The sequence below is a fragment of the Manis pentadactyla genome, chromosome 9 (genome assembly GCF_030020395.1).
Source record: "Manis pentadactyla isolate mManPen7 chromosome 9, mManPen7.hap1, whole genome shotgun sequence".
Classification (NCBI taxonomy): Eukaryota; Metazoa; Chordata; class Mammalia; order Pholidota; family Manidae; genus Manis; species Manis pentadactyla.
In genome coordinates this window covers 113741641-113761907 of record NC_080027.1, presented here as the reverse complement: position 1 = coordinate 113761907, position 20267 = coordinate 113741641, and the positions used below count along the sequence as shown (strand labels likewise).

General features: G+C 39.9%; 2 protein-coding genes across 2 annotated transcripts in view; one reads left to right on the top strand and one right to left on the bottom strand.

Moving 5' to 3' along the window:
- ODR4 (odr-4 GPCR localization factor homolog) overlaps window positions 1-14204 on the bottom strand; it is a 54018-nt gene extending 39814 nt beyond the window's left edge. Inside the window, exons 1-8 of the mRNA XM_057507961.1 lie at window positions 14054-14204; window positions 11320-11440; window positions 8786-8920; window positions 5371-5466; window positions 4349-4455; window positions 3402-3438; window positions 1510-1650; window positions 606-701 (exon numbers count right to left, since the gene is read on the bottom strand). Of these exons, the coding sequence (XP_057363944.1) occupies window positions 606-701; window positions 1510-1650; window positions 3402-3438; window positions 4349-4455; window positions 5371-5466; window positions 8786-8920; window positions 11320-11418 (711 nt within the window). The 5' untranslated portion in view covers window positions 11419-11440; window positions 14054-14204. The remainder of the gene's footprint in view (window positions 1-605; window positions 702-1509; window positions 1651-3401; window positions 3439-4348; window positions 4456-5370; window positions 5467-8785; window positions 8921-11319; window positions 11441-14053) is intronic.
- Window positions 14205-14802: 598 nt separating this feature from the next.
- TPR (translocated promoter region, nuclear basket protein) overlaps window positions 14803-20267 on the top strand; it is a 78806-nt gene continuing 73341 nt past the window's right edge. Inside the window, exon 1 of the mRNA XM_036912546.2 lies at window positions 14803-15136. Within this exon, the coding sequence (XP_036768441.2) occupies window positions 14986-15136 (151 nt within the window). The 5' untranslated portion in view covers window positions 14803-14985. The remainder of the gene's footprint in view (window positions 15137-20267) is intronic.

Here is a 20267-nt window from a genome sequence, read left to right as displayed (position 1 = left end):
AGCAAGGACAGGCAATCTATGGCCTGTGGGTCAAAACCAGATCACCACCTGTCTTTGTAAATAAAATGTTAGTGGAACCCAACAAAGGCCACTCATTTACTTGTTGTCTATGACTGCTTTCATGCTACAGCAGAAGAGCAGAATAGTTACAACAGACTACATGGTCCTGCAAAGTCTGAAATATTTACTGTTTGTTGTTTTTAAATAAAGTTTGTTGACCTTTGCTCTAAAGGAAGAGGTCACCAAAGTTCCTCTTTAGATCAAAGTTATTTTAGAAGCTGAGAGAGATCCTTCCTATAAAATGAACACAGTCTTTTAAACTGCCGTTCAGAGCAGAACATGTGCCTTAATTTTAAATAAGGAGTTTACAGTTTGGAAATTAGGTGGAATTTAGGTGTCACTCCCTTCTTCAGATTTCAGAATTCGAATTATTTCAGAAATAATCTACCATCATTTTCTGAGGAAAACACTGGTTTACATTAAAAGACCTTAGAAAGAAGTAAATGAAAACAGTTTTCATGAAGACAAGAACAAAACAACTAAAGTCATCTTTTATTTTTGCTTAAACGTAAGTAATTTTCTAAAATGATTTCCTTTTAACTCACTTGTCCTTCTAGTAGGTCACAATCTTCATCTTTAACTTGTCCATTTATCAAATAAACACCATTTTCTATTTGCTTGGCCCAGCGTATAAGTCCATTCTTAAAAGAAATACAACATTGGTATCTTTCAGATATAATTCCATCTCAATTAAACTCCCTAGAGTCTAATTTTTTTCCACTTAAATAAAGTAAAAAGGTTAAATATCTCTAAATATCAGTAATGTAATTCAGTCTCATAAACAACAAAAAAAATGTATCCCCTATTTTTGGCAGCTTAACTATATCTAGTAATAGCTTTTCTAATTTTTATCCTAAATTAACATTCAGATCATATGTAGTAGGCTTAATAACTACATGACCATAATCAAATAAAATCTAACAATTCCCATTTTTTTTTAATGTAAGAAAGGAGAAAGAGCCTCAAGCAAATACATAAAGCAGTATTAAAGAGAAAAAATAACCTAGTTCCATTTGCTTCCATCAACAGGAAAAGAGAAGAGAAATAGATATGAAGAAAAGAATGGTATCGAAATACAAAGAAGGAAAGAGGAGAGAACAAAGGAGAAAAGAGAAAATAAAACTAAAGACCAAGAGAAAGTAGAAAGACCAAACAGAATACCTTCTTTCATAATTATATTTACATAACTATATTTTACAATATATGTAACTACATGTTAACTAACAAATATTCACTGAGCACCTGTTACGCTAAATACATTAGTATTAGGACATTGTCCCACCTCTACATTTCTAATCTGGCTGGGATAATGAATTAGTTATCCATAACAATATCATTATAATTAGAATACAACTTTTGAGGATTAAAAGATGAATGGCATAGATCACCAAAATAAAAGCAAATTATGTATTCAGCAATTACTAAAAAAAATTCATTTTACCCTGATACCTTTGTATTTTTCTCCAGAGTATAGCTGACAGAAGTAGTAGACAGCGGGATGTGAATATTAATATGAACTGTACACTCTAAAGAAAGCCATGAAGTTGACAGTCCATTTTGATACTTCCAATCTGCTGGTTTTGCTGAACTCTAAGCAGTAAGGAAGGAGAAAGAATAAGATATGTGATTTTGGTAAAATACACAGATCAAAAAAACCTCAAAATGTATAACCTAATAACTCATACAAGCTGATATCTGACATATTTGGCCAAATTTGATACTTCCAATCTGCTGGTTTTGCTGAACTCTTAAGCAGTAAGACAGGAGAAAGAATAAGATATGTGATTTCGGTAAAATACACATGTCAATAAAACATCATAAAATGTACAACCTAATAACTCATACAAGCTGATATCTGACATATTTGGCCAAATTCTTATATCAAAGAGCAAAAAGCTAGACCTAAATAAAATAGGCATGTGTGAAGTTCAGTATTCTTCAGCACATTCCAGGCAACTCTGGCAACTCCCTTCCCTGGCAGCAAACAAGAAAAAGGATCAGACATTCCCCTATTCAGAACTCTGACAAATCCTCTGGTCTTCTAGTTCTCATTTGTAGCTTCAACAGTATAGATTCTGAAGCTTCTGACATAGAGCAAATTATCATTCAGCAACTACCAGGTACCAGACGTTCCTCTTACTGTCCCATCCTTGCTAACAGAATGCTGCAGTTACTTTTTCACATTGCTTTCTGAGAACCTTAGCAAAATGTTAGTATGGAGTCTGCCGAGTACAGAGAGCCTGCTTACTCGGCACTGGAGCTACCAAGACACTTTTACTACCAGCCTTTCAAATACACTAACTACATAGACAAGGTAGGGGGAACTTAACAAAAAATATTTTAACATGGGGAGCAGCAGAGGTGAGGCTTAGAACCTCCCCCCTCATGTTCTGAGAGAAATCTTCTGCATACATGGATGTTTATTGCCCTCGTCTAGCTCGGATTAACACATAGTCTACAGGCACACACCTGATCATCTACATTTGCTCTCTTACAACACTAAACTCTGTTTTCTACCTTTATCTCGTGTCTACCTACCACTTCAGCATTTTATTAAAAATAAATAATAGAGAAATGTGGTATCCACATATAAATCAAGTTTAAAAATCAAATGAATATTCATATTTGAACTGACTGTGTATAGTTCATAATGCATGAACAAAACCGAAAGCTTCTGTGATGACTGCCCTTGCACTGTTCACCATGTAACTTATTCACTATGTAAGAATTTGTACTCCATGTAAGAATTTGTTCGTTATGCATCAGAAGATTGGAGACTGACGAAAATTAGGCTTGGGGTGGATTAATGATTGTGCATTGAGTATTGACCCCCCCTATACAGAAATTTATTGTGGTTAACAACTATTTGATCAATAAATATGAGAGATGCCCTCACAAAATATATATATATATATATATATATAAACACACTTCCAATTGTAAAATAAATAAGTAACCGGGATGTAATGTATAGCATAAGGAATATAGTCAAAATATTGTAACAACTTGGTATGGTGATACCTGGTACCTAGAATTATCATGTATATAAATGTTGAATCACTGTGTTGTACACCTGAAACTAATGTAATGCAATACTGTTGTCAACTACCCTTCAATAAAAAAAATAAAAAATAAAATAAAATAAATATTTTAACAATTCAAAAACCAAATTTTCCTTGTCTGTAATGAAATTCATAATATTAAAAATAAAATACTATAGGTAGTTGGGGACATGCATAGAAGTGATAGCATTTAAACTTACTAAAACTAAATAAAAAGTTAAATTTTATTTAGAAAACAGTTTGCAACAAATAAAAATCTTTAAAGAGCAATTTCCTTACCTTTGGATCACAGACATCATATGTTCGACAAAATATTCTTTACTAATTAAGGATAGGAATGACCAGAAAGAAACAATTCTTGATAATGAAAAGAAAATAAACCATCAAAAAACAGAAATAAAGGGTATGCATCAGAGAGGTTTTACAAAATCATAACACTTCATACAATTACAGACACACACGTTTATGTGTTTATATATATATTTACATAAATTGCTCTGACTATAGTACTTGTAATGCTTTAAACTATTTCCTATTGCTTAAAGTCCTGCTAATCACAATGGCTAGAATGGAAGCACTTGCAAAATTTTCCTTAAATACGCACCCTCTGTAAAAAGTAGGAGTGCTGTTAGGAGTGTTTTGGATGGAGCTAAACCCGAGAATGTTTATTAGGTCAAAGGGCCTGTACATGAAATTTCTAGTTAAATACCAAAGGAGTTAAAAGCCCAGCTTCTGCAGTCCTGGCAAGATGTAGAGGAAAGAAGCTAAGGTACTATAATCAGCTTTTAGTGTCACTTGATCTTGGCTGAAGCATAAAAATTTCTTGGATGTCCTATACAGTCCAACTCAATGCACCTGTATTTTGAATTGAACATTTTTAATTAGAGCTGAAAATGCAACATAATAAAAGCCTTCTTTTGCCTAAGCTGCCAGTTGGGCATCTACAACTGTAGGGGACCTACTGTGCTCCAATGTACAGAGGTAGGTAGTTGGTAAAGAGTTTAGAATCTCCAGTCCTTGCCACCTTTTTCAAAATCTATACAACTCTGCGATGTGATTAACAATTATTATTACTAGTATTATTACTAGTCCCAGTTATGTGTTATTTACAAAAATTGTTACAAATTATGCCTATCTTTTCAATGATGATTTAAATAAATGTTTGGGAAAAAACGTGCATGAACATTATTTCGGTATTAAAACATAAACACCTAAATAAAGGATACTTTTTTGTAGAAGAACAAATGTGAAGTGCCACTCGTTCTGAGACATCATCCTCTGTAAAATTCCACAATCTCTTTCTATTCATAGATTTTTCCATAGCAAACACTAACTAAGAGGAAAACACAGCAAATGGAAGAATAAAAGTGAGTACAGAAAAAGACAATTCTAATGTTCCTAAGCTCCCATATAGCTTTAAAATTCCATGATTCTATTATTAAATTTTTTTTCAAAAGAAAGAGTGAAATTGATCATTAACCATTTGGACACCATTTTTAGGCATATATAAAAGTTAGGTTTTAAACAGAAAAATATAATTCACCATCATGAATGATCAACTGGACTTGAAAATATCATTCTGGGCAACTAACACTTAAGTAAATTATAGAATAAAGACTTTATCTTAATTAGAATGAAAAACAAAAAGTGATTTTGAACCTACAAAAATGGAGCATGTTGCCATTTGGGTTTAAGGGGAAACAGCTTGTGGACTCTTATATTTACTTCTAGACTGTTACCCTATTCACTGATACAGGAGTAAAACAAAAAGCAGGGGATTCATGATAGATACTCTTCTGTCTCAGGAATAAAGAAGAAGTATTTGATTTTTGTTACTTTATGTTTTACTCCAGATCTTAAGCCAACTGAACAGATGAAAAATTGTAAAATCTATTAATTTCACATTACAACAATCACTTGGAACTAAATGGACGTCTAGCAGAATACTGCTACGGAACAAGAAAACTGTTAAACCATTATAACTCATTTCACAATAGTAAAAATTATCTTTAAAATATGTAGCTTTGATTGAAATTATGAATATTGACATTTATTATACTAAAGATACCAAGTAATTGGACAGAAAAGCTGTTTCAATATTTTTTCAATTCGTTTCAAAAAAGCATAAAGAATTATGGAATGCTCATCTAAATGTGCCTAGCATCATTGTGCATATATACATATATACAATCAATTACAATAAGATGTAACTTTGATCATATTAAGAATTTTTTATATTCAGACTTACTCTACGCAGGGTACTTTGAAAATCATTTCCCATTTCTAAAGTTGTAATAATAAATACTCCAAGAACTAAAAGTCCTCCTGGTAGCATTCTGGATACCTAAAAACAGAAATATAGTATTAGCTAACAAGCATTTGGCATTTCATGCAATCCTTTGTGTTTGAGAAACCAAACATTAAATCAGCAAACACCTATTGAGTACCAAAATGCACAGCATTGAGCATCTACAAACCAGCTTTGAAAAACTGGTTAAAATATTAAGAAATGGATGATCATCAAGATGAATGTGGTGTTTCCATGTATACACTCTTCCTGGAGTGACCTTAACTTTTCACCTTAAAACCACTATATGACTAAGACCATTTAATAATGACACCCTTTAGCTACATCAATGAACAAACCCTGACCTCAGGAGATCGAAGACTGGAAATCTAAAATTCTTTCAATGGCTTCCATTATCAGCTAAATAAAAATACAAATTTTATCTTAGATTAAGACTTCAGAGTCTCTAAAATCTGGCTAATCTGAGATTCAGAGCCTCATTTGATATGACTTCTCCTGAAATACTCAAGTATTAGTCAAACACCTCCTCCCCCTGTTCTGCAGACAGACGCCTAAACTTGCTCCCTCTGTGCCGTCACTGGGGCGGCTCCGTCAGCCTGAGCTGACGTTCTCTTACACCTGTACTCGTGGGAACCTCTCCTGGGTACTTCAGTCAGCTGGAAGAAGCCGTCTTCCCTGATGCTTTGATCTTCAAACTCCTAAAGGACTTTGGTGTAGTTTTCCCATGGAGCTTATCACAAGAATCTGTACTACAATTACTTGTGTGCTTACTAGTTTGGTCTGGGAGCTCCTCAAGGCGAGAAGTGATTCTCAACTACTTCTGCACCTGTAACATTCAGCAGAATACTAAAGCCTGGGGTTTGAACACAGGGAGCCTGACTGAAAAATCCCTATTTCCTGTTTTCAGGTTGAGATTTTTTAACCTACTGATAGATATTGGGCATTTATGTCACTTCCAAATTTTCTTTACTCTTAAATAATACTGATTAAAAATCTTGGCAAGTCTTTCTGTGTTCGCGGGATTATTTGCTTAGAATAAATCCCTTGAGGTAGTTACTAGATTAAGAAGTTATACATACTTTTAAGGTTTTTGATACATACTATGACTTTGTCCTCCATAACTATGCTACTTTCCTTCACACGGCTGTGCCTAGTTCTTAGGTCACATGGATTTCTTTCCATCTATACTCAGAGATCAGAGTGCTGTAGCTACCTTCTGTGTTCTTATGTAAAAGAAAACTGATCACAAAGTTAAGTCTTCAGAAAATTAAATAACCTAACCCCTAACAGACTTTCATGTGTCTGCTGGTGGCTCCCTCCAACTCTTCATAAATTCTATTTACTACAGTAACACAAATTTGACACATAAATAACAAAGTTTATTTAGCATGGGGAACCTGTGTATCTTTTCAGAATCACAGCACATAAAATTAACCATTTGTTTCTTGAGTTAGAAAGGTTAATCTGTTTTTCTATATAAATTTATATATATATATACACACACACACACACACATTTATATATATGTAAAAATACATCTTTATATTGTATATCTATACATGTATATATACATACAATTTTATAAAAGACCAAAAGCAAAATTATAGTAGATATTTTAAAACCATTGGGAATTTAAGTTTAAAATATTTAATATTTTGTTAGACAATGGTATTAAATATTTCATTTTAATAAACTACATAATTTTGTTTTAATAAACTACATACCACCACCCCCATTACAAACACATGTACATGCAGAAAGATAAACGTGTGTGTGTTTAAAAGATTTAAAGTTGATTAAAGACGGAAATAACTCCACTTCCACTTTAACACTCTTTATTAGATGACTTAATCCTTTCAACAACTTCGTTTAAGTAAATTTACTCATCATTTCCTCTCACCCACCCCCAAAACTCTTTTCTCCTGTAATGGCAATACCATCTTCCTAGATATCCAGGTTAAAATCTCAGTAATCTTTAGTTACTCTCTCACAATATCCCTTCAGTTGCAATCAACTTGGTCACTAAAGCATCTTGATACTAGCTCTTTCTCTGAAATGTTCTACCAATCAAGTTTTAGCTCACTGCATTAGTTTATTCTATTCATGCACTCATTTATCCAGTATTTTGGAGTTCTCCTTATAAGCCATGGAAAAACTATGCTTGGCACTGAGGATGTAACCAAAACAAAACAGACATGCACCCTGTTCTCACAAAGCGTACAGTCTAGTTTAGGCTCACATCATGTCTTTGAACCATCACTGTAACAGTATGTTTGCTGTTCTGTCTCTAGTCTCTCTTCTCTCCAATTACACCATACCTAAGGCATTGAGATTTTTTTCTAAATTATTGTCAGGTCAATCATATTAACTCCTCAAAAGAGAGAACTCTGAAAGTCTACCACAGAGCTTCCATCTACCAAACAAACTCACTTCTTAAGATGGCACTCCAAAACCATCCATAAACTGGCCCCTTACAGTCTTATGTAAGAGAAAGAAAAGAATTCTTTTCTTTTACATATCCTGTGTTTCCATTATACTCAATTACTCGCTATCCTAACATACTCTTAATTTCCATGCCCTTCAGTCATTTATCCATATTGTCCTTTGTGCATTTAAGGTGTTCCCTGACTTCTACTGGCAAAGTCCTATTCATCTTTCAAGTTCAGAGCTTTCTGGGAAGCTGTTGAATCCAGCCATTGGCTATTTAATCACTCCCTGTTCTATATTGCTATAGCGCTTTTTCTACTTTTGTCTCATTTCTCTTGTAATTAGTTTTGGTAATAATGTCTTTCACTGTGGTGTAAATATAAACCAAAGGACACTGAAATACAAACTGAGTACATTAAAAATTTTTCACCCATCATTCTACTCCCTCAGTACCTAAATTAAGTCTTTAAAATAATCTCACCAGCAACTATATTACCAGTAACTAGCATTATTTTAAAGTAGAAGAAAAATTGGAAGTAAGTCAAATGACCAATAACGAGAGGTAGGTTAAAAAATATAATGGATAAAGGTTAAAATGGAAGAACCCAGCATATAAGGTGAGAGGTGCTCAACTCAGACTGCTCGGGTTCAAACACAGTTCCCCCGCTTACTATAAAATCTTGGGAGGGTTACTTAACTTCAAGTTCGAAAATGCTTTTTTAAAATGATACACAAGTCATCAAATAAAAAATATAATTGTGGATGAAAAAGAGTAGAAAATCCTTCTATTTTTGATACACTATACAAGTTTTAAAAATTTAAGAATGAGTACTCTGAAATCCTAGTCTAATAATCTGAGGATAAAGTGCTTTTACTTTGTTAGTCAATGAACACAAACTTCACTATATAAAGAAACAAATATGAAGACCTGGTTGGCATGTTCTGTGGCCCATTCTTCATCCAAGTCATTCAAGTTAGCTTTGGGGTGTTTGAGGTTCTCATCTTGTTCCTCTTTAGGTGGCGTTCTAGTGGCAAGAATCACATAATCCTTTTGTGAAGAACACTTAAAAACAAATTACAAAAGCTTGTTAGAATGATATCTAATTGAGGAATGTAAAGCTCTTATAATGTACAAAAACTGAGTAATACATAAAGCAGCTTAAATTGTTAATACTTATATTTTAATGGATCTATAGGGAAACTAATTTTCATGGACAACCTTACAATGTTTCCTTCACATGTTATTTACCTTTTAATATTCTTAATATCAGCTCCTTATTATTTGGACATAATGAATGTGAATCACATAATCGTCCTTAAAAATGGCCTACTGGATGACTGAATGAACTGCATTTAAACTAAAAGATAATATGCTTGGTCAATTTTTTCTAATCATATTTACTTTGTAAATAAACTGAACAGATTGGAGGGTTCAGTAAATAAAAAAACTCAGTAAAATAAAGCAGCAAATGATCGTGTGCATCTTCCTGTCATTGAAACGATGATGGTGGGGAACTTGCCCATGTGGATCCACAGAAAAACAAAGGGGCTGTGAGACATATAATGAAGTGATGTCAGATTTATGTTCCTCAGTTTTAATAACAGTTAAATTGCAACCAAAGGTGGAAAGTCTACGAATAAATTTAGGGAACTTTTAACAGCTTAGTCTCATTACAGTGAAAGTTTCTTAAAAAGAAAGAGTAAAAATAAAGCTGAAAATATAAGTTAGCATGGTGTTATCCTCATACATGATCTCAAATTCCCACCATTAGAGTCATCCTGGAATAGAACATAAAGGAAGAGAAATTATTCCTACACAAGTTATTTCCAACAAGTTACACTCAAATGCACACAAGGCAAACTAGGTGCTGGTTAAGAAAGCTCTTCCTTTTCATAAAATCTATGACTTTGAAAAGAAAAAGAAACTGATCCTGAGAGTATGAAACAGGCCAGTTGTGGAGAAGGAGAGAAAAGTGAAGAACCCTGGACTACAGAGAAAAAAGAAAGATGTAGAACACTGGAAGGAATGAAAAAGCTACATGAAAACTGGAAGGAAGGTCCTAAATTGTGGGAGACTTATTTGTTAAGATGGTGATTTTGTTGACCTCTAGAAACAGCCTATGCGTAGTAAGGCAAGTTTGGAAGGTGGTATTTCTCCAACCTTTGACTTTTACTGATATCTCTGTCTGACTCTACCCTTAAATTTTTAAAATAAAGGAAGAAAAAAAATCCTCACATAAAAAGTTCCTAGCAAAAAGAGTCCTATATTAGATGCTAAGATTAGTTCAGACTGTTGCCAAGACAGGCAGTCTGGCAGTCTAAAGAGAGGCCTCATTGTGCTACTATCTGGGTGAACAATGCTGGGTCTGCCCTCTATCTTACACGTTTAAGAAATCAGATCTGTGAAAACTCGGAGTGTGAACCCGTCTCTCTGAGCTAGACTGATGTTAACTAAGCTCATTTGGAAAGATGTTAAAAACTAAGACTACCATGAAGGGCTGTAAAAACAGGAGTCATCTGGTCAGTGCATTCTTCATTAAGGAAACAACATGAGGCATCACATCATGACAGTATCTAGGGAATGTGAGTAGAATTGGAACAAGGAAAGTTAATTATGCAATTTGAAGGTTCTGAGGCATCATGATAAAACATCCAGAAAGAAAACTATCAAAGTAGAGCTTTATTTGCTACTAGGCCTCAAAATGAAGTGCGTGGGCCATAGTGCACTCTACCCTGAACAGACAGGTAAAGGCAGCTTATCTCTGTGCCTCTTTTTGTTTCTTTGTAGAACTCTGACCAGTCCTTCCTGCTGGTTATCACATTCTTCCTTCAATTACAATAAATCAGTGAGGGCTTCTGCTTTTTAAAGTAACTGTTCAAATGTGTTTTGTTTCATTTTTTGTTCATTTTGAAGGCTTACCTCTAAGAGAGAAAGAGAATTTGTCTAACTTCCAAATTTCTCCTAATCTCTTTTCTTTCCTCTCCATTGAATCAACATTAAAAACAAAAGCTCAGTAAGATGGGCACTATAAGATGTAACAACATATACGATCACTGTTGCTACAAGCCTGATGTAGGACAAACTAGAAAGGGACTAAAACTGTCAAAAGCTACTTTTGTAAGGAATTGGACAACCAAGAGTTATAAAACTAAAAGGGAGTATAAAACACTTGGAAAGCCAGTAAGATGTGAATAATCTGGTCAGTAAATTTCTAACTTAGAGTTTCTACATTATAAATTACTTTTAGATTGTCAAAAGGGAATACGTACTGAGTTGAGCAAACCTGGGCTAGGTTTCTCCTACTTTACCATGTTTCTTCTCAAAGATACATTTCGAATTTACTTCTTCTAAATTCCATCCCTCCATCCCCTAACCATGAGCTTATTGTTATATAGCATATTTTAACATTAAATAAACAGGCAACTGGCTTTATCAATAAACACACAGTAAAAGATACATACCTGTCCTACTAAAAGACCAGAGACCAAAGCCTTTCCTTGGAGATTAATGTTTGAAAAATACTGGCAAACAGTCTCTTCTACAATGTAGGTTCTTCCCATTATTGAGAATTAATTAAATGTCCTAAATTATAAGAAAAAAATATCGAATTTTTAGGTAAAAATACAATTTGCAATGTTTATCTCACGGGAGTAGTACAGAGAGAAGTACTGCCCAGGTATACCCACGCTGAAGTCATTATAGTATATTCTTTCTTGCAAAGTTAAAATGTAGCTTCAGAATTCCCAGCACAGTGCTACAGGGTATGACTGCCAATCAACCAGAGCTGACATGAAAGAAAAAAACTATTTCCTTACCAGGAACAGGGAGGGAGAAGATACTGAACTAGTGGTCAACACACCTGATTATTTAGATCAGTAGTCTACATTTGTATCATCTTTGATAATCTATTGCTGAGTCTCAGTGTGCTTATTTCTAAAACAGGAAAGATGATCATTTCTGAGTTGCTCACTGAGAGGTAAAGAGAATCTAATTCATTTACTCAATAAGCATACTATTAAGAACTACCATGTTCTGGAATTTGTATCAGGCAGATGGCACAAACATGAATAATATGTGACCTCTGCTCTTCAGTATCTCATAGTACAGTAATAGTTATAGAAGTAGATAAGCAACAATGCAATAATAACAAGCTGTCCTATAGCTTCTACTTTGTAGAAGGCATTATTCTAAGTACTTTATATATAGCAACATTTAATATTCACAAAAAACCATGAAGTAGGTACCATTAGTATAACCCTCAGGTTTTATAATGAAGAAACTCAAACAAAGTTACGTAACTTGCCCTAGAGACAAGGCTGAAGCAAAGGTGGGGTTTAAACTCAGGCTTTAGAATTTATGCCCTTAAGTGATGTGGCTCATACTGAGGAATCACACCGGGTCTTGCAAGTAAACCTTTACCAGTGGTAACTCTCGCTCTGCTCTCTCTCTCCAGTTTGTGGATGAGACCCTGTATATTCCTTTTACTGGTCTATGCTCCTCTGATTTGAGTTTCTGTAGCTTAAAACCAAAGATGATGAATGAAAGAGCTAGGCAATAATGAGATAAAGATAACATTTCTCCAGTTCATGCCCAGTGTGGGAAACAAAAATAGAGAGGTGATATTCAAAAAAGCTATGAAACAGATATAAAGTGACTGTGGGAACACGGCTGCAGAATTTTAAATGGAGATCATGGTCATTTGAGTTCTGTAAAAAATTTCCATTTTATTCAGTACAAAAAGTCAAACCAACTATAGATGTGCTGGGGTGGTATATCTGACACCATTAAACTGCCAGACATAATTATTTTGCATTAATCTAAAGTTAAAAGTCCAGAGGATTGGTTCCAGTTTGAAATGGCCTATTGGTTGTTGTTTTTTTTAAGGAGCCTGCTCAGTTTTGTCACAAAACACATTAAATTTCTTCCAAGCTCTTTTCCAACAACCATCAAGTAAATCAGGTTTGCACACCCTTTCTTTTCTTTTTTTTTAGACTAAGTCTAGAACTGTCTAAATCATTAATGCCTCTATAAAGTTAAGGGCTTTCCATCTTGAATGGTGCATTAAGGTATGCATTTCTGTGTACTAAATTTTCCTCTATTTCATCATGCTATTCTACTCCTTTTCCTTCTGCCCTCAAAGTCTCAATTCTTGCAAGAAATAGCAGTGACCGTGATGAAAGCTTTGATACATAACTTTCTAATCTTATTTTGTCCAAGGTATCAACCACTGGCCATTTTAATGTGTAAAAAACTGAATGTAATAGAGAAAAATCTAGTGTTATGAAATCTGGTTGAATGTCAGATTCTTCTTCTTTAGTGATCCTTCCAAACTTTCAATTGTCACTCATCTTACTTTACAAAGGACACTACTACAAATGTAGATCTTGACGTATATAATTCAGTTTCTCCTGAAATGCTATGTGTCAGCAGAGGCTTTGCAAATTGTCCAAGCACTGTGACTAAGACAATCCAGCCCCCCTGGATGTTGCTTTGCTAGTTACAAAATAAATACTTTGGATTACAGCAAGTCCAAAAACCTATCTAATTTTAGGATTCTGTGAGTACAGAATATCTGCATTTTCCAAACAGTAGATCAATATGATGAACTGTGCACCTAGGACCTAGTACAGTACTGCGTATACCAGCAACCTTAATTAAAGTGTATATATAAAACATCTTGGGGGAAATAGTTCATAAATGTATAGATACGTATTTTATAAAAAGTCAACCTTAAGCTCCTTACTGATATTCACAAAAGACCTGTTATGGTGGGAACTGTAGGGAGGACAGTATTAGGAACACTTTACTTGGAATAAAGAATTTAATACTTTCTTCTGGAAGAGGAACCAAACAACTGCCTACAGATTAAGCTTCTAAATCATAGAATTACGATCTGGAAACAACTAGTTGTTATGGTGTCGAGGCGAGATGTGGTTCTTAAGTATGTGTTTAAAGACTTCTGTTACAACAGTTAATTAATTCTAAAAATATAAATATAAAGTAACATTTTCTTCATTGTTCCCTTAAAACACAAAAACAAAGGCTATATACTCCTGGACTTGGGCGTGTAGTACCGGGGTGTCTGTCCATATGTCCCCTGCACTCTGCCCTTTTCTTCCTTGAAAAGGAAGCCCTCTGTGCCCAAGTGCACACAGAACCCTCGCATACAATTATGCCACCCTTAGGCTGCCTCACCTGTACTCAGGATGTGCACGCGTGGCAGGCAAATCTGCGGAACGGGCAGTCCGCCTAAGACAGGTATTTAGATGCAAGAAGCAGCCTCCACGCTCCCCTCCGCGCCCAGTTCCACAGCCAGTGAATTAATCAGGAGGCGACGGACTTCCCGCACCTCACTTCCCACTCTGAACCCAGGGTCTCCGATCCGTTGGCGCAGCGTGATTACGTGTTCGCTCCCCCCACCCCCATCCTTCACCGCATCGCCTCAGCCAAAGAGACTGCCGTCGCCACCCCGCCCCCTTCCGGGCGCCATTGAGAGCGTGGCGGTAGCCCGGCGCCTCCGTCTGACCCTGCCGGGACCGATGCCCTCTAGTGGCTCAGTGTCTAGAAGCCGCCGAGGAAGACCCATGGCATCCCGGAACTTTGACGGTAAGGTCGCCCTGCTCTTCAGGGAGGGACGTAGGTTGAGTGCTCCGTGGCGCCACCTCGCGGACAGCGGTCACACGGCCGGGCAACAGAGCACCTGGGCGGAGAGAGAGGAGGAAGCCGAATGGGCGGTGCGGAACTGGGCTCTCGGGAGGGATTCAGGAAAACACTACGTTTCCCAGAGGCGTTGGAGGCTTGAAGCGTTTGGAAAGGGGAGCCGGAAGCCGGAGTGAGCAAACAGGATCAGAGGCCCCCTCGGAACTCGGTTTCCCAGGGTGCATGGCTTCCGGCGGCTGCGCGCGCACCTTGGGCGCGGGCGCTCTGGCGCGCCCTGGGCAGCCGCCAACGATGGACTCGATTTCCCAGGGTCCCGCCGCGTGAGTCTTCGGCGGGCGAGCGCGCGCGAGCCGCCAAGCGAGCTGGCAGAGGCGGCCACCCAGGCTTCTGGGTCCCACTGGTCTTCGCCTCTCTCCTCCATTTCTGCTCCGTTGGCCGTTGTCGCCGCAGCCCCCGCCCCGACCGACATGGCGGCCGTGTTGCAGCAAGTCCTGGAGCGCACGGAGCTGAACAAGCTGCCTAAGTCCGTCCAGAACAAACTCGAAAAGTTCCTTGCTGACCAGCAATCCGAGATCGACGGCCTGAAGGGGCGACACGAGAAATTTAAGGTGGAGAGTGGTAAGTGCGGTGCTCTTCCCGCTGTTGGTTCCGGGCCCCACTCGGGAGCGGGGTTGGTCCCCTGAACGCTCGCCCTCTGTGCACTCCACCGCGGCTTCGCGTCCCCGGCTCCCTGGCACCCCAGGCCTTCTCCACCTCCCCCTGTCCCAGTTTGATCCGAAGGACCCTTTCTCTTTGTCTTTGAAATCTGAATACCCATTTAGTTCTTTTTTCTTTGTAATTAGGATGGTCTCATTTAGGGACGCAACGTTGTCCAGCAAACAAATGGTGAGGATTTGGGTCTATTTTACACCGGACTCGCAAGAGTCCGTGACCCCCTAATCTCCCTAAGCCTAGAGTACCTTGTCTTTATGTTGCAGGTAAAATGTTAGTAATTTCCGCTCTTATTTTCTACTCACCTGCATTCAGAGGCCTTTGTCTAATTGACTACTGCGTGCACTTGTTCTGAGTGTGTGTCCGTCTGGTCCGGTAACGAACTAGGTAGGTGGTCACAAAATTGAGTAGGTGCATAAGACAGCACTGGACACAGTGAACGTGTAGTAAATAAGTATAAGATACCGAATTTCTCTTTAAAGTTGGAGATTGATAGAAAGTAATATTAAGACCTGTTTATAATACCTAAACTGCCGGTAGTAACTTGAACATCGTGAAGTTGAAGATCGTAGTAATTACCGTTAGTAAAGTTCAAAACTTTGTAGTGTATGTGTTGGTTTACCAGTTGTTTGGTGGGGGAGGGGGGAGGAAGGTTTGGTACTGGCTTTTGCTAAGTTGATTGAAAATTGTGAATGACTGTTCACTGCAAAAAAACGTTATTGCCAAGCAGAATTAATGTTGAAAATAATTCTCTGAATTCCAACACTGAATGTAGTGATAAGGAAAATACTCAACACAGCCATCTAGGTCAGCAAACCTCTTTTTTCCTGCAGTTGGCAAAGCACTCCCAGCCCCCCCACCCCTCCTCCGGGCTCCTCTTTTGCCCTGTGCATGCCAAAATTCCACATATCAAAATAATATAAATTGCTCCCCTTGCTTGTGCTCAGGGCTCAGACCTTGGCAGATTACCCCCCTCTGGGCCCGCCGGTGTAAAATAAAACTTCAACCCTCCAAGACCTCCGAGTGCCGCTTGGTTCTTCCGTCAGTGATCCAGTCCAGGTTTTTTCAGTATTTTCCATAACATTTGGTCCCCTGACTGGGAAACCCAACTGCATTGGCTCGTTGTTGCCACCGGTTTGGGGCAACTGCGGGGCGGTGATGGAACAGGAGATCGCAACTGAGAAGGCGCGCCCTGCCTGACCTCTCAGCAATCTCCTGCCCAGTTGCCCTGGGCCAGCCCCATTCTGCTGTTCCCGCCGGACTCAGGGAGGCTCGGCAGGTGAGGACCTGGTTCCGACGTCGAATCCAGTAAGGCCCCAGGGCCCCTGACCCAGCCAGTCCCACCTGTTGGGGTGGAAGGGGAGCCTGATCACCTCCCGGAGACTTCTTAGAAGTCTCACAGGTAGACATTCCTGGAGGGGGGAATGTTTGAACTCTGGTCTGAGTGGGTGAGTGAGTGTGCAAGGTGGCTGAGGTCATTCAGTCTGCACTGAATCTGTGATTCCATGGCCTGCACTACAGAATCTGAGTGGGCCGTTCGCCGCATTCACAGTCAACCGTCATGACATAACTGATTCAACTTTGGGTGACCTGGCCTGGGACTTATATGGGTGCACCTTAGCTAAGGCTGGCCAAAGTCTCCAAGAGGAGCACAGACGGGCATCTGACTGGTCTCCTCTCTAGAAGAGGCACCCCTCCCTTATCTGTTGTCAGGGCACCATCCATGGACATGTCATGGGGTCAGGGCACAGTTAACCCACAGTCCTTGACACTATGATCAAGAATTTCAGAAAGGGATTTTCAGAAAACTACAGAGTAAATTTAACTCCTGGCAGGTTGAAAATGCTGTGTGAATCTGTATTGCCCACCTTTAGTGTAGGGTGGCTTCCAGAAGGAACCCTAGATGTCCCAAGAATCTGAGTCTGGCGGGTCATCCCTAGAGATCCAAGTCATCCTAACCAGTTCCCATGCATTGACTCCTGGTTAGGAGTTGCCCAGACTCTTCCCCCCGCTTGGGGGGGATTCACTTGCAACAGGCGGGGACAGGATAAGTTAGTTGCCTCAACAAAGAAGCCTGCAAAGAATCAGCAGAAGCCTAAGCCTCCACAAATTCTTGCTGGTAACTCAGAGGAAAAGTTAATATTGCCCCCACCTTATGTGCCTCCAAGGCCGTCAGCACCCAGCCCCCTGGTCCCAGACACCCTGCCACCATCAGCTACCCTGCCAACTCCAGAACCAGTGGACCCACTCTCCCCTGGACCAGCAGACAGACTGTGCCCTCAGCTAGGAGCAGGCACCCTTCAGATGCTGGTGCAAGAGACACGGGAGCCTGAAAGGCATAATAAAGATGGGACCATCCAGCCTGGCCAGTCCAAGTTTTACTATCAACCCTTCTCCCCGACTAACCTCCCCAATTAAAAACACAACACCCTGTCAGAAAAGCCACAAGCCCTGGTTGATCTTATGAAACCCCTCTTCCAAACCCATCGGCTGACCTGGAAAGACTGCCAACAGCTTCTCTACACCCTGTTCACAATGGAAGAGAGAAGGCAGCTGGGGTCCTTGATTGGGGTGTATGGACTGAAATCGCTGTCGCCGAGGAGCACCCCGACTGTGACTTCACCACCCCTTAGGAACAGCACCAGATCTGCTGATATCAGGATGCCCTCCTCCCTGGGGATCAAAGCCAGGTCCTGATCACTCAACAACCAGGAGAGGCTCCTGGGGACTATTAAGAAAGACTGTGAAGCTTACCGCATCTACACACACTTCAATCCTGAGTCACCAGGGAGTCAACAAATGGTCAACACCTCATTCGTAGGTCAAACCACCCCAAACATCAGACAAAAGCTCCAAAAACTTAAAGGCTTTGCCGGGATAAATATCACTCAACCGATTAAAATTGCCAACAAAGTATATCTAAACAGAAGATAAAGCCAACAGAGAGGCTGAAAGAAAAATAAAGAAAAAGGCCAGCTTCCTGGCAGCTGCCCTAAAAGAAAAGAGAGATGACCAAAAGGCAGAAAAAAGCCAGCCACCAAGAGCGGGGAAGCCTCAGACGCCCCTAGCTAGGGACCAGTGTGCTTACTGTGAAGAGAAGGGGCACTGGAAGAACAAAAGCCCCGAAGCCCTGTCGCTGCTGGGAGGAGCCTCCCAGGGAAAGGCTCACTGGCCTGGCAGCAACAGACTCAGATTAACAAAGACCAGGCTCTCTCACGCTTGGCCCCCATGAGCCCACAGCCAAATGAAAGTGGGAGGACAACAGACAACTTTTATGGCTGACACAGGGGCAGAATACTGTCGTCACCCTCCCTGTAACTCCCTTCAGTAAAAAGACTGCAACTATTCTCGGAGCCACTGGGACATAAGCAGTCCAGCAACACTTTTGCCAAGCCTGCCAATGTGAACTTGGAAGTCACAAAGCCCGACATAAGTTTCTCTACCTGCCCGAGTGTCCCGTTCCCCTTCTCAGCCAAGATATGCTCTCAGAGCTCGAAGCCCCAGTAACTTTTGAATCAACTGGACACACCAGCCTCAAACTAACCCAGACCAAGAAGAGCCAGGGTCCTGCGTACTGGCAATAACCACACCCAGGGAAGAGGAGTGGAGGCTACTCTGTGCCCAGACCTGCTCGAGTAGCCCACCTGAATTCAGAGCCACCTTCCCCTCGGTATGGGCTGAAGACAACCCACCTGGACTTGTTCATAATCGAGCTCCTGTCATTATAAAATTGACTCTGGGGGCCCAACCACAAAGGCAGCAGCAGTAACCCCTCTCACAAGAGGCAAGGGCAGGCAACCAGGAACACCTGATCAGCCTCAAAGAGGCAGGCATTCTAACCGAGTGTCAGTCGCCCTGGAACACCCTGCTTCTACCAGTCAAAAAGCCAGGAGGAGGGCACCGGCCTGTTCAAGACCTGCGAGCCATTAACAAAGTGACTGTTTCCTTACACCGGTGGTCCCAACCCTGTACAGCCTCCTCAGTCAAATTCCGGAGTCTACCAAATGGTTCACTTGCCTAGATTTAAAGATGCCTTTTTCTGCCTCTGGCTGGCCCCACAAAGCCAGCTCTTGTTTGCCTTTGAATGGATTGAACTGGATACAGGGCAGCAGATGGAATCAACGTGTACGCAGCTTCCACAAGGGTTCAAGAACTCCCCCACTCTGGAGGCATTGGCCGCAGACCTTGCCAGCTTTCTGAGGGAAGCCACGCACTGCGCCCTCCTGCAGTACGTAGATGACCTTCTTGCCAGTGACACCCAGGAAAATTGTGCAAAAGGCACAAAGGCCCTTCTGCAACTCCTGTCAGACTCAGGATACCAAGCCTCATAAAAAAAGACACAAATCTTCCAGCAGCAAGTCCAGTACTTGAGCTTCCTCCTAACCCAGGGAGAAAGGGCACTAGGGCCAGAGAAGAAAAAGGTCATTAACTCCTTAGCCCAGCCCTAGATGAAAAAAAGCATACGAAAGTTCCTGAGGGCTGCCGGGTTCTGCAAAATCTGGATTCCCAGATTCTCGGCAATGGCAAAACCCCTCTACAGCCTCCTGGGGGTGGGGGCCATACCGAGAACCCCCTGTCTAGACAAAAGAGGCAAGAGCCACCTTCCTGGAAATAAAGGCTGCTTCAATGACTGGTTAGCCAGAGACGGGTAAGATTCCTCAAGGGAGGAACAACCTAAGACAGGCACAGTTGCAGGGGGGTCATCAGGTGAGAAAATGGGGATCAACAGAGGTGAGGCTTAGGACCTTCCCCCCCCCCCCGTTCTGAGAGAAATCTTCTGCATACGTGGATGTTTTATGGCCCTTGTCTAGCTTGGATTAACACATAGTCTACAGGCACACACCTGATCATCTACGTTTGCTCTCTTACAACACTAAACTATGTTTTCTACCTTTATCTTGTATCTACCTACCACTTCAGCATTTTATTAAAAATAATAATAATAATAAAGAGAAATGTGGTATCCACACATAAATCAAGTATAAAAATCAAATGAGTATGCATATTTGAACTGTTTATAGTTCATAATGCATGAGCA